Source organism: Notolepis coatsorum, assembly GCF_963971535.1.
Source record: "Notolepis coatsorum genome assembly, chromosome: 1".
NCBI classification, from domain to species: Eukaryota; Metazoa; Chordata; class Actinopteri; order Aulopiformes; family Paralepididae; genus Notolepis; species Notolepis coatsorum.
In genome coordinates this window covers 151756349-151781486 of record NC_140165.1, presented here as the reverse complement: position 1 = coordinate 151781486, position 25138 = coordinate 151756349, and the positions used below count along the sequence as shown (strand labels likewise).

At 47.7% G+C, this 25138-nt stretch overlaps 1 protein-coding gene across 1 annotated transcript in view; it reads left to right on the top strand.

Annotated features, from left to right (window-relative positions):
- igsf9b (immunoglobulin superfamily, member 9b) overlaps positions 1–25138 on the top strand; it is a gene marked incomplete at both ends in the record, with an annotated part of 47483 nt that overhangs the window by 16567 nt on the left and 5778 nt on the right. The window contains 12 exons of the mRNA XM_084307873.1: positions 1009–1155; positions 2517–2668; positions 2916–3033; positions 16084–16225; positions 16538–16683; positions 16775–16917; positions 17032–17172; positions 17250–17366; positions 17492–17642; positions 18298–18409; positions 18851–19026; positions 19462–19700. Of these exons, the coding sequence (XP_084163999.1) occupies positions 1009–1155; positions 2517–2668; positions 2916–3033; positions 16084–16225; positions 16538–16683; positions 16775–16917; positions 17032–17172; positions 17250–17366; positions 17492–17642; positions 18298–18409; positions 18851–19026; positions 19462–19700 (1784 nt within the window). The remainder of the gene's footprint in view (positions 1–1008; positions 1156–2516; positions 2669–2915; positions 3034–16083; positions 16226–16537; positions 16684–16774; positions 16918–17031; positions 17173–17249; positions 17367–17491; positions 17643–18297; positions 18410–18850; positions 19027–19461; positions 19701–25138) is intronic.

Below are 25138 nucleotides of genomic sequence, written 5' to 3'. Positions count from 1 at the left end.
AATATTATAATATTATAGTATACACGATAATATAACAACCAAACATTTCAGGTTGACCTCTCTCTCCACATAGTAAACAACTGAAAGCCGGGCGGCCGGGTAGTGCAGCGGACTAAGTGTCTGTCTACCACCACAGAGACAGTGGGATCGAATCCAGCTGTGGTGCTTCCGGGTTGGCCGACCGTCCATACTAACACAATTGGCAGTGTTAGCGGGTGGGAAACCCGGCGAGGGTGGGTCCTGGTCGTTGTGAACAGCTACTCCTACAATTCGGTTGGGGCGCCTGCACAGCAAGGGAAGGATCTGGGAGAGGTAGTGTGACCTTCCACACGTTACACCCTCTCAGTGAGAGTCCGCGCTGTCAGGTGAAAAGAAGCGGTGGGCTGGCTACACATGTGTTGGAGGAAGCATGTGATAGTCTCCGCCCTCCCAGACCGATGTTAGGGGGTAGAGTGTGCAACGACCCGGAAGAGGTATCGTACGACTAGCATTGGGAGGGGAGAAAAACGGAAAAAGAAGGGGGAAAAAGATTAAAAAAAAAACAAAAAAAAAACTGAAAGCCTAAAATGATAGGACGTAATCAGCTGTAATCACGACCATCGCATGAGTGATTCCTGTGTTTGCACATCTCCAAGCCAGGCTTCTCATCCTTTAACTTTGCACACTTGACCTGCTACTTGTCCCATTTCATGAAGTTAACAGAAAAATAACCAAGTAGTAGCTTTTCCACTCCGTGTGGAATCCCTGTGTTATGTAGTTGAATGTTTTGCTACTAAGGTGAAGGCCATAGTAGACATTCCAGCTGAACACAAATGTGTATGTGCTCGCGTACAGCAAGGTTTTGACTTTGACCTTTGCGTGACACTGGCTGCCTGACTCCTCTGCTTGGTAAGCCCTCTGCCCACATCTGCTGACTCTGCCTGTCTGGCTGTGTGGATGCTGACCCCAGGGTCTCTCTCTCCCTCTCTCCCTCCCTCCCTGACTCCCTCTGTGTCCCTCCCTCCCAAGGCCGTGTATCTCTGACCCGGGGGGCCTCTCTGCTGGTAGAGCGGCTGACCCTGGAAGATGAGGGCTGGTTCGAGTGCCGCATCCTGCTCCTGGACAGAGAAACCGATGAGTTCCGCAACGGCACATGGACCTTCCTCTCCATCACAGGTGCAGCATGGCAGGGTTCTGGGGGCTCCCTTAGCTGCTTGTCACAGACACTACTCTGGTTTAGAACAGCGGTTCTCAACCAATTTTATTGTTTTTTTGTGGCCCGTAAAATCTGAAGGACGCCCATTTGCGACCCCTTAATTAACATGGTCAAATGTAGACAGAACAGTTAACTCTGACACCAAGGAATGACCCCCCCCCCATTGCAAGCTATTTAAGTTTATTAATTGGCGTAGGGCTGTAGTTGAAATGTTAGTATCTAGTAAAGTTACTGTATAATAATACCTGTATGCTCCAGTACTTTACTTTGGACCAAGCCCCTCTGAAGTTTGTCTTCCCCTCAAGATGCCACATTCTGAGAGCACTGAATGGACCTACAGTTCCCTGCTATGTGGGTTAGTTGGAGCATGTGAAACTTTCCCCTTAATTCAAATATTCACAAAGATTTCACTAGAAAATATAATTTCCCAAGTTATCTTTCAAAGCCCTCCAAAGTTAAGAACCACTGGTTTTAGAACAGCAACAGCATGGGGGAGGGACATGGGAGGGACCTGGCATGCTGTGTTCCCTGAGGAGTATTACTGCATGTAATATTCCTCAGGAATACCTGATCTTATCAGAGGAGAGTGTTTGTTACAAGAACCACAGGGGGCAGAGTAGAGACGGACAGGGGACTGAAGATCCCCAAACCATTCACTCTGCTTTTATGTTCTCTTTCTTACACTCTCTCTCTCTTTCTTTCTTTCTTTCTTTCTTTCTTTCTTTCTTTCTTTCTTTCTTTCTTTCTTTCTTTCTTTCTTTCTTTCTTTCTTTCTTTCTTTCTTTCTTTCTTTCTTTCTTTCTTTCTTTCTTTCTTTCTTTCTTTCTTTCTTACCACACACACACACACATGCACGCATGCACGCACGGAACGCACGCACACACACACACACACACACACACACACACACACACACACACACACACACACACACACACACACACACACACTCTGTAATGAGGCTCCAGGGTAGGATTATAAGGTAAACAGGGATTTGATGTGTTTGTACTGTCTGGGGAAATTCATATTATGTAGCATCAGATTACAGACTATTAATTAATCCTTTGGAGAAATTATGAATATTTGACCCCATTCTTGCACACATGTATTGTGTTACATTTCAATACACTTCACCGCCTACTATGCTTCATTGCCAAACATTCTACAAGGAGACGCATAGATTAAATATAGAACATGAATTATGTAATTGTGTCCTATGCCCATTTAAATACAGGTCAATACACAGTGTTACTCTTTCAAATGGATAGTGATCTAAGATACTGAAGACACGTGTTTCATCTGTGCCTCCCTCTTGTTCCAGCCCCACCTGTGTTTATCAAGACACCACCGGCCTTTGTCGAGGTTTTGCTTGGAGACTCTCTGACTCTCAGCTGTGGCGCCCATGGCAACCCTCGACCGACCGTGGTCTGGCATAAAGACGAGACGCCACTTGGGAAACATGAAAAAATAAAGGTATGGATGAACAGATGGGCGTCCCATTCGTACTACCGTACTCTTTTCTAGTCTTAGGCTAATGTCGCTGTGTGACAAGCTAGTTTGCTGCTCTAGCCATTGACCCAAGGTGGGAATAGGGTGGAAAGGAATCTAAACCTGAGCATCAGTTGTGCAATTATAACGACTTCAGCTCTCCCCATGCCCCTTTTGTTTGTTGATCCCTCCTCCCTCTCTCTCCCCATATCATGACCCACCCCTCTTGTAGGTGCTCAACGGCACGTTGTCTTTGGCCACAGCCACCAGAGACGTCTCAGGAGTGTACAAATGTCACGTGTCCAACTCCGAAGGGAACCTGACCCACTCTACGCAGCTGCAGGTCAAAGGTGAGTGTTTTTATGTCCTCTAACCATCTGAGGGAGGAAGAATCTCTGCTTAGCTCTCCTCTCAACACGAGGTCTCGTCAGGTAAGCCTGGGCTGTGACCCGCAGGTCAACAAGACAAAGCATTAGTTTGTTAGGAAGCAGAGCCCGCCTCATCCTTGGAAAAGACGTGTCTGTCCCCCAGAAGATTAGATGCCAAGTCATCTCATCCCTTTGTCATGGTCAATGTCTTAACCCTCGAGTCAACCTTTAAAATAATCACACCTTTAACTGCGATCTCAGTAAAACATATCTTTTTCATGTATTGTTCCATTTTTTTTCATGAATATCATTATTAACTTCAGTCCTCACCATACATATCGAATATTTATTCATTTTCAGGATTTTAACAATTTTTAATCCCCTAACTGTTGAGAGTCACAGCCAGCGTGACCCAGCATTTGCCATCCCGTTCCCCCTCACAGACGTTATTAGGACAGTGACCTCTGTGCCTACTTTCTTTCACCGTTGATGATATGATTAAAGAACATGTATTATCTTGTATATCAAAGCAGTGCAATTGTTCTGTTCTCTGTTACTGCTGTGTGCTCCACGATTCCCTCCCTCCCTCCACGAGGGCCTCCGGGAAGAATGAGGAGCTCTTACAAGGACAGTTACGCTCTGTGCCTACACTACGTTCTTTCACTGTGTGTATAAACGTATAACTAAAATGATCAGTATGTTGATTGCACATGTTAAATAAACTAGAAAGTATAATCAATACTTAGTATACTTACATACTGCCAAGCAGGAAGGCTTGCATCAGTATTATCTTTCCCTCCTGTGTGACCTTGTAGCCTGCTCCGGTCGGCGCCCCAGGACGAATAAACTGCTGTGTGCACTGTGCTGATTGGTCGCTATGACCTTATCTCGGAAGAAGATTTGTTGCTGTCTCACTTTACAAACAGTTCGACCTCCGGTCGCGTCCAAGAATCCTAAAATGCAGCTCGCCGATTGGTGCAACAGATGCTTAACCCTTTACTATCACACTACCGATGGTCACTGCACGATGCTGTACGTGTTTAAAACACAACGGGTGATGATTAAGCTTAACCATGATTAAGTATATGTTTATTGTATATGCCTGTATAGTACCTGTATATATATCTGTATATATCTATAGCTTACAGGCTATCCCTCCTAAGACCAGTCTCCCTCACTAGCATGCTGATAAGGCCGGGGACCAGTGCAAAAGCACATGACATTGATGAGAGGGATCCTAGGGGAATTCCGAAGTACAGTAATCTGTTTCAGTTAAACTGTTACTTTTACTTTTTCAAGTTACTAACCATTGGAGTAGCGATAAGCCAATGGCAAGACAGTTGAAAGAAGGAGTGTTTATCTTTGCTTGCAATATGACGCTACGGAACTGTGTATAAAAAGTAATGTTCGCGCATGAAAAGCTCTTCGGCTTTTTTCGTGACTTTTTGTATCTCCATTTCAAAGTTGAGCGGTGTATTGGGACTTGAATATGGATGTTTTAAATGCGAGCTTTTCCCTATGATGGCGAGCACTTTCTTGTCTGTTTAGATTTGAAGAGCTGTGCTTGGCTCTTAGCTCACTTTGTGATGATTTTTAAACCATAGAGGTTTTATTGTTCTTCAGGCGAAAGATGCTGATTTAGTTTTTGATGAGTGTTTATATCCGTGCTTCATTATTTCCCTCGATTGGATCTTTCCAAGACAGTATTATTGTAACTACTTTTTCTAATTAAACCAAACTGTTAAATACTTTTATTCAACTCTTGGACCGCGTTCTTTTACGAGCTCCATTATGATCTTTAAAAATGGTGGCCACGCCTTGCTTTCATCTGAGGTAAGCGGGATGGAATTGATTGGAATCAATATGTCCTGGTAGCCTGATTCAATTGCTATTACTGCTTCTAGCTAAAGTTATACCAATGACTATTCAGTAGTTCTTACGTCTGTACCCAGGTTAGAGTCAAAAGTAGGGCTCTGATGTGGATACCCTTGTATTTGTTAGGGATGTGTTGGCAGAGGGCCCAAGTGCAAACAGATACGAGGGAGAGGGAGAGGTAGATATGAATTGTCAAAAGTGAGCACTGCTCCTTTAATCTTGAACACTTCGAGCCAGGGGTGAAGTGTAACCAAAAATAATCCAACTTCAAAAGAGGGCAGCAACAGATATTTACAAAAATACGTCCAAAGGCAGCAGCAAAATACAAAGAATAGCACAGCTGAAGACTGGCAGAGGGCTAAATACAAAAACAAATAATAATCTCATAAAGAGAGCAAGTCCCAAAGGCACAAACAAAACACTGCAAGGCAGGCTAGGAAAAACATGAACAACTGACTACAAATAAAAACCCTAACAAACAAAATGAACTTTACATGAAAACAAAGAAGGGAGGAACAAACAAATGAACACTAGGACCACTTACTACAAAAATACTGGAAGGAGTAACAGGAACTAGACAGCAAACACTAGTAGGGAAATCCAAACAATGAACCGACAAAGAGAAAATGGCAAACGAGGCAGTTCTGTATCATTAAGGGGTTCCGCTTGGCATCACTCATGCACTCCCTCGCGTACGTGCACGCACACTGAATAAATTCCACAAATGTACCTTTAATACCAGTATTAGTCTGACCACACCCCTCATCAGCTTACCTTCATAAGCAGGTGTGTGGTCACCTGCTCTCCTCCTTCTCGCTTTCACCACAAGGAAGTTGCCTCGGTAGTACCCCACTTGACGTGTTGATAGTTGAAAAGAGTTGTGACAAGTTTACATTGTGCCTAATTTTTTCTTCTCTCATATCTGTTGTAAAGAAAAAGTTTGGGTCATAATGTATTCTGCGGAGAGTAGACCCGCTAGACCTACTCTTCACCAGCGGTTCTCCATTCCCGCCTCCGTCGTGCGTTCTGGTGCTGGGCTGTTGCCACTTTCGTGGTTGCCGACCCAGCCCAGGAGACAGCCGATGGATTGTTTGCCTCTCCGAAGAGCCGAGGAGTCGGTGCCGTCGCTCCGGCGGTGGCCTGATCTCGACTCTGGTTCCAGGGAATCGTCCGTTGGTGAACGGGGGGTTGTCTTGGAGCCAGAGGATTTGCGACGCAAACTTTTCACGTCTGCCCGTTCACGCCGCAAGGTGGTAGCATGCAGGCGCGAACGGCCGGGTTTTGGGGAACTGCTGGAGACCAGCGAGGATGCGTCCGGCTCTGGATTTCCGATGGAAACTGAGGACTTCATGGAAGAGGCGGACGGATTCTTGTATGATGGTCCCGTGGAGGAGAGTATCCCTCTTATCCAAGAAACACCGGAGGGGGGAGAAATGGCTCCATGGGACTCCCTGTTCGAGAATGTCGAGGAACCACCTTGGCCTCATCAGCAGGATGCCCTACTGTCGGCCACATCAGACTGTGGCTCCTTGACCAGTTGCAGCCTGCTGCATGTGAGGGATGCGGGTTCGGTGGAGGAAGGTCCGCAGGGGGAACTGCAGGCTTTGTTTCCCGAGCTCATGGCGGTAGCCGCCGCCGCAAACGGCGTGCCGCTGCCATTGCCTGCACCTGTCCCTGATGATCTCATAGGTCATCGCTGGCAGCGTCGCCCAGTGAGAGGGGTGGATGTTGTCTACCCATTTTTCCCATCAATGGGGGCCTATGTTCGTCAGGGTCAGGCGGTTGCCAACATCATGGGACTAACCCCCGCCTACGTACCAGTTACGCGGGTGTCGGGGTTAGTCAAAGGTATGGGGGAGGGCGTGCCTCGGCTTGACAGTCCGATGGCCGCTCTCCTCTGTCCGGATATGGTGTGGGAACCCTTATGCAAGCCGGTCCTCCAGGGGAAATCGGCTAGGCGATTGGCATATTGGGGTGACCAGTCATTCATCGCTAGTACACAATCGCTGGCTGCGGCGTCTAACATCGCCCACCTGGCTAGATTTGTATCTGGGATTATGACGGGCGGCACGGATCTGAACGAGGTAAAATGCGATCAGATCACCCAGGCGGCAGGAGCTGTCCTGCACCTTTCCCAGGTGCTGGCCATAGCCATGGGGAAAGTGCGCGCCATGGCTACCCTGGGCCAGCGTCGGAGCAGGCCCGTGTGCCGGAACGGAAGAGAGCCCCTCTTCTGACGGCCGCCCTCTCCGACGCTGGTCTGTTCGGGAAGCGTGTAGCTTTATGCCAAGCAAGCAGTGCAAAAATTTACCGTAGTGGCGTGCAGTAATGCGCCTTTCATTTTCCGCCGCCCAGCGCCCAGGTCGCGCGGAAATAGGCTGTCTATTGCCATTCTCTTTGACAAACTCTAACCTTAACCAGCTCCTTAACAGCGCCTAAACTTAACCGTTCTAACCTTAACCAACTCCGAAACAATGCCTAACCTTAACCTTAACCTTAACCATGCCTAACCTTAACCATAGAAATTATATTGCCATTCTCTTTGACAAACTCTAACCTTAACCAGCTCCTTAACAGCGCCTAAACTTAACCGTTCTAACCTTAACCAACTCCGAAACAATGCCTAACCTTAACCTTAACCTTAACCATGCCTAACCTTAACCGGCGAAAGAATACACGTTAAAAAAAAATCACGTTAAAAAATATTTTCGATGGGATTCGAACTCGCCAGCAAACGAGCCATAGGATCCACAGCCATGTGGCCTTGCCAATTGAGCTATTTCTAGATACTGAATAAGGGGCGGTGACTTATATATATTGAGCTCCGCTCGTGTCGAACCAAGGCGGGATCTCATGCGCATGCGCGGGCACCTCGCGCGAGCACGCCGGCGCACGCACGCACCTGAGCGAGCACGCCGCCGCCGGTGCACGCACGGTAGCATTTGTCTGAAAAGAAGGGCGCTTTACCGCACTGGCGTGCGGTGACGAATGCGGAAGCATTTTTGCACTGCTTGCTTGGCATTAAGGAAAACGCGTTCGGGAAGGCCCTGCGGTTGATGACCTCAACATGCAGAGAGATGGCAGAGGAGAGATCCATCCTTCAACCCCATTTTCCGCCTCCCGTCCTTGCCGGTGGAGTCAGAAGGCTTCCGCGACGTCGAGCTGTCTCCGTCGCCCCTACCACTGCCTCCGCCGCCACTGCTGGCCCCTCCGAGGAAGGCCAGGAGAAGAGACGGCGCTTCTGCTACCGCCGGCCCATCCACGACCGGAGGAGACGGTAGGGAACGTTGTGACCAGCAGACAGTAACCTACCATCCCTCCGGGGCTCCTCGGGGTGGCAAGACTCGAGCGGCGCGAGGTGGCAGACGCCGCTGAGAGTGACTTTTCCCCTCTGTGTCCCCTCTCCTTTACACCCTCCCCGGCCCCTCTATGATTTTGTGCCTTAAAACATTATGATAATAAAGAAGTTCCCCGACATAAGGGGGACTATGTTTTGGCCGAACAAACTGTGTGTTTCTTCAACAATTCATATGGTGGGGTTGTGTAAATATGAATCTGCACTTTTACGTTGTGAGATGAGTCATGTTGTGTTACGAGATTAAGCAAGGTCTGCAACATACACTCAGTAATAGGTTATATTAGCTTGACGCTCCACATGCAGGTAGAAACTGGTGTTATTCCATTGCTTGAACTAAGTATATGTGTCTCACAATGCTGTGTTGTTAGTTGCAGTAATACTCGTACACACACGTTCCACGGCCTAGCCGTTACTCTCGGTCAGCGTTTTTTGCTATGTACGACATAGTCAACGGGTGTAGGATTCACACACATGCGACTTGTTTTTGTTGTAAATCCTGTTCACATTTTGTGGGTAGCGGACATTGTATTAGCTTACGCTATACATTAGCATTCTACCGGAGGTTTTCAAAATGGCTACGTTGTTTCTGTGTGTAGGGAACGAAGGGTTTTTTGTGAGGGGGTGTCGAATAAACCCCTCCTTCCCACTTGATTGGTTTAGGGGATTTTTATCTCTTCTGCTGAACCAGTCAGGGCCGAGCCGGTGAGACGTCTTGGCAGGGGGGGGGGGGTTATCCTGCCAACTCCTATTACAGAGAGGAGCCGGCGGAATTTCCCCCCGTCATAGCGGTGTTGCTATGGCGACGCCTTCCATGAGTTACGGTGTCTTAAGGTGTCGAGTTAGAGCGTAGGGCTCACGGGTCTGCTGCGCTCGATTTATGTGTAAACTTGAGTCAGTTGGTCACGTGCCTCACAGTTTGCATGCCTTTCTCATGACTACCACTCGTGTGGGAAGATTTTCTGGGAGGGTCTAGTCTTTACTCTCTGATTAAAGAAGAGTGACTGGATGTAAAATCATGTGAAAACGGGTTTTTTACTCCCAGCTGTGCAGTTGGGTTCATACGGGTGATGCTTCTTCTTTATTATTATAAAGAGTTGGATGTGTCTAGATGAATTGGAAATGGGGGCCCCTGATGGAAACAAGACTAACGTCTTTCTCAGGTCTGCCTCCCCTTACCGATTGTGTGTTTTGAGCCGTACTATGTTGTACCCTTTCTGCAATCTGTTGGTTAAAGTTTTCATTCATTCATTCATGGAGTTGGTTGCATCCCGCCCTCTTGTCGTTCCCCTGGGCGTCTTGGGGATTCAATAAGATGGTCTAAATAGCCTATTATTGATGTGGATATGCCCAACGCACACATAGTGCTGACTCAGGATGTTCTGTTGGACATTAGGTAACTGACTGGCGCGCCTTGATTGCTTGGGGTTAAAACAGCGTTTTTATAAAGCAATCGGGATGGGGGTTTTTCCTCTTCCGACGCCCTGTGTGGTTGTCGACGGGTTCTCGTTCATATCAGGGGATGATGACGGAATGGATCTGAACATATGTGGAAGGGTCTCACGCCCTGGGGGTGGGCTGCCGGGCGCGGTTCGCACCGGAACGTCTGAGTGGCGCCTTCTTTTTATGTTTAAGATCCACACGCATATCTGCCCCTTCTCCTGGAGTTGGCATGTCGGCGTGGTTAGGGCACGGGACTGGTTCTGGTCGCGCTGGTCCGGATCAGTTGAACCCGTTGTCCGCCGGGGATGCAGATCTGCTGTTCTGGTACCCTGAGGGACTTGGGTTTTTTCAGGGGGGAAAATGCTAGGTCGGTCCGGGTGTCACAGGGTTGAGCGCTATGGAACCCTTGTTGGGTACATTGTATTCTACTCTGTCGTAATGGCTTACGGCTGTGCCAGCCTGTACGCGTCCGATCTCGTCGGATCTCGGCCGCCATACAGGTTGGTCTTGGTTAGTACTTGGTTGGGTGACCTCCTGGGAATACCAAGTACGGTGCTGGGGCTGGTTTTCCATTCTTACGCTCTTCTCTTACGCATGGCGAAGAGGGGCCTGTTGGGGTGGTCTTGACCTCCTCGGGGGACCCTGTGCTCCCCGTATCACCGGGCCCGGTCCGAGGTAATGTTTCGTAGACCTGTAGGCCCGGGATAACCCTGTTGGAAACTGGAACACGGGCTGCGACAGCGCAGGTGTGTTTTGGGGTTTTTTCCTGAGGGGTTATGGGACCAACCACCGCATGGGGTAACACCTGGGTGGTTGGTTCTCTGGTGTATTGCTGCGGTGTCAACTCCCGGGTTAACCGGTTTGAGGGTGCCCCTGCACGTTCATGACGTCTGCCAATCGTGTCAGCCTTCTCTGCCTCGACCTCTCTGGGTGGGTTTTTTTTAGATGGAGCCTTGGTCATGCAACTACGCCAGCATACGCCCCTTCCGCCGGGGCGGCTGTGTTCAGCTGTCCTTTCTGGCGCCTGTCTCGTCCGCAGTCTCCAGGCTAGGGTTCACAGCCTGTTGCCTGGTTTTCCTCGGTGCGCTGCCTGCTTCCGTTGGTTAACCTTTTTTGTGTGCTTACGGCCATGCTGGCTGCCTGTTGCAGGGTCAGTGTGCCAGGCAGTGTACTATCGGGGAGGACGGGGCCCGCTCGGCTGAGGGGCCTTTGTCTGAATACGCTGGCAATGTGGGGGGCGGGGCACTACGTGCCCACCTGGTGGGGTCTTGATGCTGGCATCATGGACTTCTCCGGGTCCCCGTTCCAGGGGGTCCAGTCCCTTTGGTGGGTCTGGGTCTTCCTTCGCGCTCCGCTGCTACGGCCTTGCCACGGGGTTGGGTTTGCCCTTGACCCCGTGATTCTGGGGGCAGTAACGAGGTTGTTTCCCTCCGTTCGTTCCCGGGTGGCATGCGGGTTGTGCGTGTGTGTAGTCGTGGGGTCAAGCCACGGTCTGCTCACCCTGTGCGTTGAGTTGCTTGAGTGCCTCTTCGCACGGTCGGGTCCGTCGCCCTCCCGGTAAACCTCTAATAGGGGGGGTGCCCTCCATTAGGGGGGGGTCGGGGGGGCTCGGCCCTCCCTGTTCTGTTGGTTGTGGGGGGCCTTCAGCGGGGTGTATTTGTCGGCCAGTGGCTCCGCTTGGCCTCCCTTTGTGCATGAGTGATGCCAAGCGGAACCCCTTAATGATACAGAACGTTAGGTTATGACTATAACCAAGTTCTGTTAATTAGGGGTGACGCTTGGCATCCGACACCGCTGCAGCCCTTGACCTCACCTTGTGGTGAAAGCTTGGGTAGGAGGAGAGCAGGTGACCACACACCTGCTTATGAAGGTAAGCTGATGAGGGGTGTGGTCAGACTAATACTGGTATTAAAGGTACATTTGTGGAATTTATTCAGTGCGCGTGCACGTACGCGAGGGAGTGCATGAGTGATGCCAAGCGTCACCCCTAATTAACAGAACTTGGTTATAGTCATAACCTAACGAGGCAGATATACACACACTGATTGACACAAGAGGTTAATTGGGAACGAGACACACCTGAGGGAAAACTGAACTAACACAGGGGTACAGGAAAACAAAAGGCCAAACACACGGGGAATAAACTAGACTAGAATCAAAAATACAATTACTGAGAGAACACCAGACTGATCATAACTACACAACACAGAAAACAGATAGCAGATTACTGATGTATTCAGGAGATCAAAACAAAGAAAGACAGAGATGCACACAGTGCAGCACCAACAGAATCTGGCCACAGGGTGGCAGTAGATTGACATGACTGTTCACCAAGTTCCAGAGTGGAGGAAGATTGTTCATGGGTGGAGGGATATTGTTCATGGGTGGAGGTGGGAAGGAGGGAGCAACAGGTGAAGCCTGGCCAGGAAATGAAGAACCCTTACAGTACCCCCCCCCCCCCCCCCCCTCCAGGGACGGCTTCCAGACGGCAAAAAGGACCATCTGGGAACAGGCAAGACAGGGGGCCGAGATCCAGGGAAGGTGAACACTGGGAGAGTCCGGGGGAAAAAGTCAGGATGGAACAGGCCGGGACGAGGGACACTGGGGAAGGGGTGCAGCGACAGAAACCCAGGAGGGGCATAGGAGAAGTGGGGCAGAGGAAAAGGGCCGGAGAGGGGGCTGGAGAAGGGAGAACGGGGCACGGGATCAGGAGGACTGGAGACGGGAACAGAGGCCAGGAGAGGGGCTAGAGATGGGAACAGAGACTCTGTGAGGGGAGCTCGAAACGGGGACAGAGGGCCGATGAGGGGGTCGAGAGGAACTGGAAACAGGGACAAAGGGCCGATGAGGGGTTCTGGAGCAAAGGGGCGAGGGTGACAGGCCCGGAGTAGGACCCCAGACAGGGGACCCTCCAGGCGCCAGACTCGGGACCGGACCAGACGAGCCGGAGCAGAGTTGCGAAGGCGATGACCTCGGGACCGCAGGACCCCGGACGGGGACCACCCCAGGTGCAGACCTCGGGACCGGGCACAGAACCCCGGATGGAGGTCTCCGCAGACGAAGACCACGGCGAAGGCCGGAACCAGACGAGGAGCCGGGACCAGACGAGGAGTCGGGACCAGAAGACTCTCCAGGTGCAGATCGACCTCGGTGCAGACCTCGGCGTCGACCACGGCGCAGGGCTGGACCAGACGAGGAGCCGGGACCAGGAGACTCCCCGGGGACAGGAGCACGACCCGGACTAGACGTCAGGGTCTCCCCGGGAGCCGGAGGAACAGGGGCAGCTAGAGCTGCTCTAGCAGGGGCTAAACTGGCAGTAGAGACTGAGTTAGCTACCTGGGTAAAGCTAGCTGCTAGGGCTACACTAGCGGGGGCTAGGCTGGCAGTAGCGGCTGGGTTAGCTGCCCTGGCAGTGCTAGCTGCAGGGCCTATACAAGCTGCGGAGGGTGCACTAGCCGAGAGGGTTCGGGTGCTAGCTGTAGGTGCTACACTAGCCGGCGAGGCTAAGGCGCTAGCAGTAGGGGCTCTAGCGGACGCAACTGAAAGGCTAGCAGCAGGGGCTCTAGCGGACGAGACTGAGGTGCTAGCAGCAGGGGCTCTAGCGGACAAGACAAAGGTGCTAGCAGCAGGGGCTCTAGCAGACGAGACAGAGATGCTAGCAGCAGGGGCTCTAGCAAACGAGACTGAGGTGCTAGCAGCAGGGGCTCTAGCAGACGAGACAGATACTAGCAGCAGGGGCTCTAGCAGACGAGACAGAGATGCTAGCAGCAGGGGCTCTAGCAAACGAGACTGAGGTGCTAGCAGCAGAGGCTACATTAGCATTCCGGAGTAAGCTAGCAGGGGCTGAGCTAGCAGTGGGGGCTGTGCGAGTAGCCTGGGCTGAACTAGCTGACGGGGCTACTCTAGCAGCTCAGATCATGCTAGTCTTCTTAGCTTTGCTAGCCTTCTGAGACCTGCTAGCTGTCGGGGCTAAAGTGTTAGTCGGAGTAACATGGATATAACCCATCCTGAAAACTGAAGGGGCAGTCCTAGCAGGATAGTTAATACCGGCTGGTATTACAAAAAACAAAGAATAGCACAGCTGAAGACTGGCAGAGGGCTAAATACAAAAACAAATAATAATCTCATAAAGAGAGCAAGTCCCAAAGGCACAAACAAAACACTGCAAGGCAGGCTAGGAAAAACATGAACAACTGACTACAAATAAAAACCCTAACAAACTAAATGAACTTTACACGAAAACAAAGAAGGGAGGAACAAACAAATGAACACTAGGAACACTTACTACAAAAATACTGGAAGGAGTAACAGGATCACAGGAACAGAGGAACTAGACAGCAAACACTAGTAGGGAAATCCAAACAATGAACCGACAAAGAGAAAATGGCAAACGAGGCAGATATACACACACTGATTGACACAAGAGGTTAATTGGGAACGAGACACACCTGAGAGGGAAAACTGAACTAACACACAGGGGTACAGGAAAACAAAAGGCCAAACACACACTGGGGAATAAACTAGACTAGCATCAAAAATACAATTACTGAGAGAACACCAGACTGATCATAACTACACAACACAGAAAACAGATAGCAGATTACTGATGGTATTCAGGAGATCAAAACATAAAGAAAGACAGAGATGCACACAGTGCAGCACCAACAGAATCTGGCCACAGGGTGGCAGTAGATTGACATGACTGTTCACCAAGTTCCAGAGTGGAGGAAGATTGTTCATGGGTGGAGGGATATTGTTCATGGGTGGAGGTGGGAAGGAGGGAGCAACAGGTGAAGCCTGGCCAGGAAATGAAGAACCCTTACAGTATTAAGCGTGTTTTCGACCTGGTCTTATGGAAATTATTATTAATATTATACTAATACTACACTATTATTAATAGTACTATCTATTAAATAGTATTGCTGTGAATATGACTATTCAAAGAAAGGAGTTTTCCCAAGCAGACATTCTGTTTATTACAAACAATAAAGAGATTAAAAACTCTTTTATTTCATATGAAATGGATAAAACCAACCAGTGACTATGAAATGAGAATTAAATAAAATACAAACTTGGCCACTTCCATGAAGAATTAACTCTCCTGGAAGAGGTTCCAAGCAAGCATCACATGACAACCTCTGTCTCGGCGAACGGCCTGATATTAACAGGGACCTGGATGATTGATCACCGAGGACGCTCTGTGAACAATTGCCCAGACCACCAATTCAGGGATTTTACTGAAATATCAGAGGTTCTGGGGCTTAATACATGGCATGATTAGGATTGAGAATTGACTCGAGAACTTAGCGAGTTTAGCACCTCGCTGAGGGATATCGAGCGGCCACAGGGTTTTATCTCAGAAGTGTTAAGATAGATAAGAGACCCCTGTAGCTCTTAACACTAACCCTAACCCTAACCTGTTCATTTCTGCGACTAGGGTGGAAGGTGTGACACATTTATGCAGTGCGCTTAATAGGGATTTCTGAAAAGAAAAAGAAAAACATGGATTATTGGAATGTGAGTCAAAGATGTGAGACTGAGCTACTTTCCTGGCATATACATAAAATATAGCATACGCACACACACACGTGAAAAGGGGGCTATTTGCAGAGAATTGCGACAAGGGTGACTGGAGCGTTAAAGTAAAGATCATTCATTGTGTCACTGCAAACAATGCTGCTGACTGTGTGGCAGTGGCTTACTAAACCTTTAGTGAGAGAGAACTATACTGCCACTTACAGGCCATGCTCTGACTTACAACTAAATTGCAACATTTATCCAACCATAACGCTTAAAGATGGGGTAGGTGATTTGGGAGAAATGAGGAAGAGTGAGCTTACAGCTTTGCTTTGCTGCTTTTCCTGCCAAGCGCCATGTCCTGGCAAGAAACCTCCACAAAGGTTTTCCACAGCTTCTAGCTGGATTTTCCAAAAGATATTATAAATATAAAAAATATTTCCATGCCTCTGATCGGCAGGCAATTTTCAAGGAACGCGATGCTGATGTTCGTTTTCTGATGCGCCCCCAGGAACACCACTTGGCAGGCCAAAATAATCTCATTGGTTCTTAAGATTCAGGCCACCCTGAGGTTTGGGGATGTCTAATTACAGGGCCTGGGACACTGTGGGACAGTCACAGAGACCAGATGTTTCTTTCTAAAGAGCATTTGATTTATTGGTAGCTGTTGGGATGTAAAGAGAATTTCACCAAGTATTCTTTAAAAATGCCTAATCCTTTGCACGACTGACTGTATCATTGATGTACAATCATATGATGCAGCTTTAGCCATGTGTTTTATGTAACCCTGGATAACCCCCGCCCCCCCCCCCCCCCCCCCTTCCGGTTCTCTCACTGAACAGGTCCTCCAATCATCATAATTTCCCCAGAGGACACGACCTTCAACATGTCCCAGGACGCTGTTCTCCAGTGCCAAGCTGACGCCTATCCCTCCAACCTCACCTATGAGTGGTGGAAACAAGGAGAGAACGTCTACCACATAGAGTGAGACGAAGTCTTTACAGAGTCCATAGAGATTCATATGAGGATTATTTTGTGTTTATAGTACAGTATTATCAAATGGCTGTATGTTGTTGTAATTATAGTCTAGTTAGATTAGTAAATCAATTATAAGGCAGCGTCATGAGGGATTATGATCCCAGACAAAGGAGATTGCTGATCAAGGTCACGTCTCTGCAATGAATTAGAATTTAGAATTTGACTGAATGGAAAAAAAAAGAAAAAAAGACATCTGAAGTCACACAGTAGGATAGTATCACCACACAGTATATTATATCTGGTTCCTTTTGACCATAGGTACCTAAAGACCCGTGTGAAGATTCTGGTGGACGGCACACTGCTCATCCCTAATCTCATCCCAGAGGATGCTGGGAATTACACCTGTATTCCAACCAATGGGATATTGACCCCACCCTCTGCCTCTGCCCACCTGAAAGTGAAACGTAAGGTCATCTGTCTGCCATGGAGAACAGCACGATTCACCTCTCAGCTGTTTAATGTGACTAATGGCCACTTCCTTTGTCTCTGTCTCAGACCCTGCACGGGTGTCCAGAATGCCCAGAGAAACATACTTACCTGCAGGTATGGGGGGGGTCATTGTCTGCCCTGTCCAGGCTGTGCCCCCTATGCTTTACGTCAACTGGACCAAAGACGGGGACAATTTGAACCTTGACAATGTAAGCTATGAAGCATGGCGAAATCATCGCCTATGTAACCATGATTACCATAGCTGATCAAATCCTCTAGGAATGAGATCTCATTTTGTATTTGTCTTTAAAAACCTGTCCCAGTTTCCAGGCTGGATGGTGAACTCCGAGGGTGCCGTGTTCATAACTACAGCCAATGACAACGCTGTGGGCGTATACACCTGCACTGCCTACAACAGTTACGGTACCATGGGTCAGTCGGAACCGACCCAGGTCATTCTGCAGGTAAGCAGCTCACCGTGTCACTCTTCAAAGTGGTTACGTGCGCAACATGGATAGATGAAACCGTCTCCCTCTTCTAGGATCCCCCGTCATTCCGAGTGGCTCCCCAGGACAGGTATCTACAGGAGGTGGGCCGGGAGCTGGTCATCCCATGTGAAGCTAACGGAGACCCCGTCCCAAACATAACTTGGAGCAAGGTAGATGGGGAGACAGTGGATCCACTCAGACAGTATGTAGTTAGAGGAACTCCAGACACTGGAGAATGCATGCATGTGATATCTCTCCATCTACTGTCACTCATTCTTGCTGTCTTGACTCCCAGATCGGGTCTACTCCACGCTCCACCTATACTGTGTTGGGGAACGGCTCCCTCCTGCTGATGCCGCTCAGTAAAGATCATCAGGGAGGCTGGGAGTGTCTAGCCACCAACCGAGTGGCCACCGTCGCCGCAGGCACGGTCGTCATGGTGCTAGGTGAGTGGGCCTGCCTCGTTTCTGCATGGTCACATACAGTATTGTACCACAGGTCACATATTGTACCATTGTGATTGGCTGCTAAAATATCATAGTAATGCGCTCGTTTAATAATGCAATTCCTCATTCCCACTCCACTTAGTTTACATTCTGTTGATGCATCACACCAATCACAGCCATATAAGTGAACTCATAACCTAGCAACACCTTTTGTCACTGTTACATTTATCTGTCCTCCACCAGGAAAATAGTAAATAAACAAGTGCAACAACCTTTTTGAGATAGGCCACTCCCATTGCCACACCCTTTTTTAGATAATTGTCATGAACACACACATACACACTTGACCTCCATGCCCAACTTCAGCCTCATAGGGCGAAAGAGGGTGGGTAAAAGAGTGACCTATATAATGTAGAGATGCTGGGCGCAGCTAATAAATGTTTGTTATGAATATAATTGTTAACAAAACTGATGTTTACTAGCAATAATACAGTGCTATACCATGATTTCGGTAGCAGCACCAAAATCTCACTATATTGCAGTCCATCCCATGTATTATTGCTTAAGTAGTTCATAGCAGACCTGACAGGGGATTTGCATGTATGGTATATTGTCCACAGACATAGACTTATCTTTATTCTTATCTTTCCTACAGGCACCAGTCCTCATGCTGTGTCCTCTGTGTCTGTCACCACTGAGCTGAACCAAGCCAATGTGTCCTGGGTGCCTGGCTTTGATGGTGGATACACCCAGAAATTCACTATCTGGTCAGTAATATACATATATATATATAATTTATTTTACTGTCTTATATGAAGAGATGTATAGCCCACATGGGCTTACAAGACAAGCCTTTACAACTTACTTTACAAGCCTAAAGTGATTAATATTAATAGGATTTTCTTTACTAATCGATTAGTTGATTTCCTTGAGTTTTCCTCAGGAAATAATGCAGAAAGACCTCTTTCAATCAAGTGCTTACCAGAGATGTGCTCATAATTTGTCAGGAAATAACTCATTCAGCATGTGAAGTTCTGGTCGACTAAGACCAACCCGACTGACTTTGACTTAGGGGGCAGCCCTACAAGACACTAGCAGAGTAATATTTTCATACACACATAAGTATTCACAATTGTGCACAACCCCGATGATTTTTGGTTCTGCATGATGGTGGTTATATCTCTCGTTCTTCCTACTTCTCTTCCCAGGGTCAAGCAGTCATCCAGAGGGAAACATGAGTGGGCGTCGCTGCCTGTGCCGACATCCAAGAACCACCTGCTGGTGACCAGCCTGCTGCCGGACACTAACTACCAGTTCAGTGTTCTACCCCAGAACAAACTCGGCTCTGGATCCTTCAGTGAAATCATTTCTGTTAGAACTCAAGGTCAGTAGAAAATACTGTCTAATATTTTAACCCTTGCACTGAAGAACCATATAACTAATTTATGAATTTCTTTTGGACAGCCCATTATAGTTATAAAGTCATTCCAAATCACTCGCCATCTTAATGGACTGCATTTATGAAGCGCTTTTATCCAAAGTTCTTTACAACTTATGCCTCACATCCACCCATTCACCACGCATTCACCATGCAAGGTGCCGACCTGCACATCGGGAGCAGTTAGGGGTTAAGGTGCCTTGCTCAAGGACACTTAGACCGGAATCAAACTGGGAACCTTCCCAGACGACCGTTCTAGAGCCACTAAAAATATTAACGTTATATGGTTCTTCTTCATCTGACGTACTGACGATTAGACTTGCCAACACTCTTTGCTTCACTGTATGCACTGACAGTGTATGTACTGTGTGTTCTGAACAGCCCTGCCAACAGAACCCCCCACCATTGTGACCACTCTCCCATACCTGGACCCCCCCATACTCCTGTCAGCCAACCGGACGGGTCAAGGAGTTCTCCTACAATGGTTGCCCCCTGAGTCCCCATCCACTCCGCTGACAGGCTACGTCCTGCAGGCGCGCAGAGACCAGGGCCAGTGGGTGGTCCTCAGCGGTGATGTCAGTGCCAACCAGAGTGAACTACTAGTGCGAGGACTGATGAGGGTGAGGAGCAATACTAGTATCTAGGGCTGACCCCTATTACTCGAATAGTCGACTAATCGATCGAAAGGAGCCGTAGTCGACTGCCAACCGACTTGGTCGAATATTTTATGTTCATTTTTTTTAATCATTCTTTCCAAAAGAAAAGAGGCCTAGAAGTGTGGCTAACGCTAATGGCACGCATACCAGAGGCTAACTGCCTAAGAAAACAGGCACAGAGGCACTGAAAGAGGATTTCACCCGTCTAATGAACACACTAGACTAGACAAATATCAAGATGTATCCATCAGTGGACCAATTGCATGCTTTTGCAGAGGACAAGAAGCCTTCCGTCGACTCCTTCAGACATTAAGCACCCCCCACAGCCCAGATCGAATGATAAAAAAATAATAATAATAATTGTAATTATACTTTACAATAATAGTCGACTAATAGTCGACTATCGGCTAATTTCGGCCAATCATAGTCGACTATCCAAATCCTTAGTCGGGGACAGCCCTACTACTATCTATAGTTGTGTATCTGTGGACCCCAGGAAGGGTAGTTGTTGCCTTGGTAACAGATCCAAATAAATAATATCTAAGGCTAAATGAAGGGTGATGTGGCAATGAAATGAAAAGATAATTAGCAGCAAACAACATTCCCAACCTGCATACTGACTGATATCAGTGTTTCCAGCCTTATCAACCGGTCATCTGCCGTTCTGTGAAGTCTGCGTTGTGTTTGTTATTTGTTGGTTGATGGCAATCTTACTGGCTGTCACACACTATATCACTCCGTTTGATGCATCCGGGCAAAATTATCAACTCGAAAACATGATCTCTTTTCTTGGTAGGATGTTTATTTTCATAAACAAAAGGTCTTGTACAAAATTAAACAAATTGAAAGTCTTTAAAAGGTGAAGAAACTAGATTAATAACTTATACCTGTCTGTCTCGTTTTTGCGGCCTAGCTCACTAGCAGAAGCCTGATCTGTTAGCCGGTAGCCGGTAGCTATCTGTTCTATTAGCCGAAGCTAGCTCTCCTTGTGGCTGCTCCCCCCCCCCCCGCCCTCCAGCCTCGAAGGAGGCTGGAGCTCTCCCTCTGCTGTCTCTGTCTCGCTGTCAACGCTTGTCAACGCTTGTCTGACTCAAACTGGAAGAAACTCACAGCTATAGCGTATTTTCCCTAGCAACGGCGGTCAGCTCCGTAGCCACACCCTCTCTCTCGTTAATAAGCGACGCAACGCCAGCCACTGTTACCTCTGACCCAATACAGATGTTGCCTACGGCTTAAAATGACCACTCTCTCCATCTCTTGGATTGACCTTGGCGCTCCCCAGCGTCTTATCTTTCTCACAGGCCCCTGTCTGTGTCTCCCACAGTCTCCCTGTCTGTCCTCTCTTACAGCATGAGGCCATGGTTACACTGGTGTAAAACAGCGACGTTCTATTTTCGAATGATTACATTTGCATGTCCAAGTTAAAAAGAAACGCAGTTTTGGCAGGAAAACACGTTTTTCTAGCGGCAACGCTCAAAAGGTGTTTTCGTTTTGGAAACTCGCCGAAACTCGCCGACAATGTAATTTGCGCAAGCCGGATACGGAGCCGTTCTGCCCAATGCCCATGCGCAGTAGAGACCTGCACGGTTATTTCCAGTGTTTACAGCAGAGCTGTCCCAAGTAGCAGCGGCTACCAACGTGTTGTCAAGTTATTGTTATAAGGAGCCCAGTACTCCAAACTACAACAGTCTGCATTCCCTTAACAATTGTTTGTATTGAGCCGTATTGTATTGTACCCATTCTGCAATCTGTTAAATAAAGTTTTCATCCATTTCTACTAGCATTAACGTTACTACGTTAATAGCCTCGATGCTAACTATATACATGGAGAATGCCATTCACATTAGCATGTAGCTAACAACATCAGAGATCTTTTTGTGAGACTAAACTATCCGCTCTTGGTGGTAAATTGTGTTGATGTTGGTTTTGTTTCATCAACAAATGAGAGGCAGAACACACAGTGAATGTATCCGTTTTGTTTATTGCACTTTTATTGCACTTTCTTTGCTGAAAAATAAATGCTACGTTGGCTAAATGGCTCACGCGAGGTATTTAAAGATGGTGGATTGTTGTTTTTTAGCAGGAAGTGTGGTGGCACGTTCAACCTTTCTGATTGGTTGAAAACGGCCTTCATGTTTGAACTACATCGCCACCTACTGCTTTGGCATTGTACTACATGTATATACATCACTGTGCTCAGGAGGCAAAACGATGTCTAACTTGCCTGCCATTACGTAGCGTTCTGAAAAACGAAACTGAAACTGAAAACGAAACTGGCCCTAGTGTAACCGTAGCCTGAGTTGAACACACACACACACACACAGAGGAGATGTCTGTCTCATCTATAGATATTTACATTATATACACATATGAAAAACAAGTGATATCTTTCAATACTGTTTCAGTTTTGTGAGAATTATTGCTTGGATTTGGATTTAGAATACTTCTATTGACTTTTTCCGATTTTTCTCCCATCCCACTGTTAGTCGTTATGCCAATTCCCAACCCCCTTCCTGGTTGTTGCGCACTTTCCCTTACTGTTGGTCCGAGAGGCCGGAGACTGTCACATGCTTTCCTCCGACGCATGTGCAGCCAGCCGGCAGCCAGCCTGGCCGCGTGTAGCTTATTGCCAGCGGAAGAGTGCAAGAATGCTTCCGCATTCGTCACCGACGCCCATGTGACCGCGGCAGCGCGAGAGAGCGGCAGTGCGGAAATAGGCTGTCTATTGCCATTCTCTAAGACAAACTCTAACCTTAACCAGCTCCTTAACAGCGCCTAAACTTAACCCTTCTAACCTTAACCAACTCCGAAACAATGCCTAACCTTAACCTTAACATTAACCATGCCTAACCTTAACCTTAACCATAGAAAGAATATTGCCATTCTCTAAGACAAACTCTAACCTTAACCAGCTCCTTAACAGCGTCTAAACTTAACCCTTCTAACCTTAACCAACTCCGAAACAATGCCTAACCTTAACCTTAACCATGCCTAACCTTAACCGGCGAAAGAATACACGTTAATAAAAAAAAAAATTGATGGGATTCGAACTTGTCACCAACGGACCGCAGCGCTGCCAGGTGAGCTAAGCTTCGAATGAAAATCATCGCGGATTACGGCTACATAATGCCGCGCCTGCCGCGGGGCGTGTCGCAGCCAATCAGGGAAAACGCGGAAGCACTCGGCAGCACTCCTCCGCTGGCAATAAGCAATAAGCAGCCTGGCCGCGCAGATTCTCACCGGGAGAGTGTAACGTGTGGAAGGTCGCACTACCTCTCTCCAGATCCTACCCTTTCTGAGCAGGCGCCCCGACCGAACTGTAGGGGTCGCTGTCCACAACGCCCAGGACCCACCCACGGCTCCCCTCCCCCTAACTCAGCCAAATGAGTTAGTATAGCGATCAGCCCGAGCCAAGGCAATGCTGACTCTCCGGGAGTCGAGACCGCAGCCTCTTGCATTGGTGACGAGCACAATCTCCGCTACGCCACCTGACCACCCTACTTCTATTGATTGATTGATTGATTGAAAACGTTATTAACACTTTGGCGACCAAAGTCCTGCGGCGATTTATAATCCAGAGGACCGAGCGTTGTCAACAAACCGATGTACTATCTAATAGCTATATATATACTTTATAGTATTGCTATCTGTCCATTCTCATTGTCACTTGAGTGCATAAACCGTGCCTTCATAATGGCTTAAAGAAAATAAAAATCCATCGGTTGGTTGTCATTTTATAGCGCCGTGAATATAAGGTTTATCGCAGTTTTCGCCTCGTCTTTTTTCTGGGGAGCTAGATAATAGGCTAAAGGCTAGTCACGTTATATCAAACGCCATTTCTGCTGTATATATACGAATGAAATAAAACAAACTGCGTAGCATTTGGACTATTACAGAGCATCTATGGATGAAATGGGGGCGGCGGGGGACGGCGATTACTATTATTGATTAGCAATACAGTGTGCGTTCAAGTAGCCATTTTCACTGATTGATCACGTTGCGTTTTAAAACAATGTCCAATCCAGCTGTAATTTGGGGGAATAGTATCCTACCGTCAGCCCATGTGATCGCCGGCAGCATTTTGTCATTAGTCATCGGAATCTGGTAGATCGATATGTCCATTGGCTGATCATAAATCCCATTATTCCAGGCTGAAATCTGCGTTCGATAACGTGATCAAAGATGGAGTATGTTCGGCTGGGATCGAGGCTCATATGAAACGCCCACAGACAGTAAAAAAATTTGTTTTCAATCGCCCTCAATGATACTGCAGTGGAGCGATGGCGCCCCTAAGCGGATCTGGCCGGTATTGCATGTTTCGAAAATCAAATATGCGGGTAGGTCCTGCAAGTCGATCGGGGACGTTAATAGTGTTATTAATATGGAATAAAACAATAACAACTCGCCACGAGTTAACTCGTGGCTCTGGTCCACAACACATGGCACCGTAACACGTATAAACTCGTGGCTGGTCCTTAAAGTGTTAACAGAATGGGTACAATACAGTACAGCTCAATACAAACAGCTAAGAGGATGAAGACCAGAAAAAGACTTTTGTCTTGTTTACATAAGGGTCCTCCATTTTCAATTCATCAAGACATTTATGACATACAAGTAGGGGTGTAAAGGTACACGTATCCGTACCGAACCGAACCGTTTCAGTGTGTACCATACCGTACCGAACGGCTGTGTAGTGTACCGAACGAATACAACGGTATGTTAACCACTAACGACCGCCCACCGGGGGTTGTTTTTTTCACAATCTAATATAATTATTATAATTATTTTTAAGTCGATTATTCATTTCAATATAGAATATTCGTTGACAGCCCTACAAGTACAATTACCGTAATTCCTCTAATAGTAACCCCGGCTTGTATTTGTTTCAACTGTAGCGGGTACCAGGCTTGTATTAGGAGGATGCATGTATAAGAGAGAGGCCTATATTTCTAATTTTCAAACGGATCATAATGAATAAATCAACATTTTGTGTCAGTTTGAACCCAGTAAAATGTACTGGGTTCATTTATTGAAACCAAGTACTGTATGAAATAGTAAACAGTGCAATTACAGGTGGTCACTGGTCATTTCAACGTTTTCAAAGTGAAATCAAGTAACTAGCTCAGTATATTAGTAACCCGGCTTGTATAAGGAGGTCGGCTTATAATTGCTTAGCTCAAGAGCGCACCCGGCCATTAATAGAGACCCGGCTTGTATTTGAATACCGGTTACTATTAGAGGAATTACGGTAGTTACTGCACACTACATCACCCCTGAGTGGAACATGGAAAGCCAAACTTTCCCCCACTGTACCGAAAACCCGTACCGAACCTTGACTTCAAACCGAGGTACGTACCGTACCTTGGTTTTTGTGTACCGTTACACCCCTACATACAAGACAT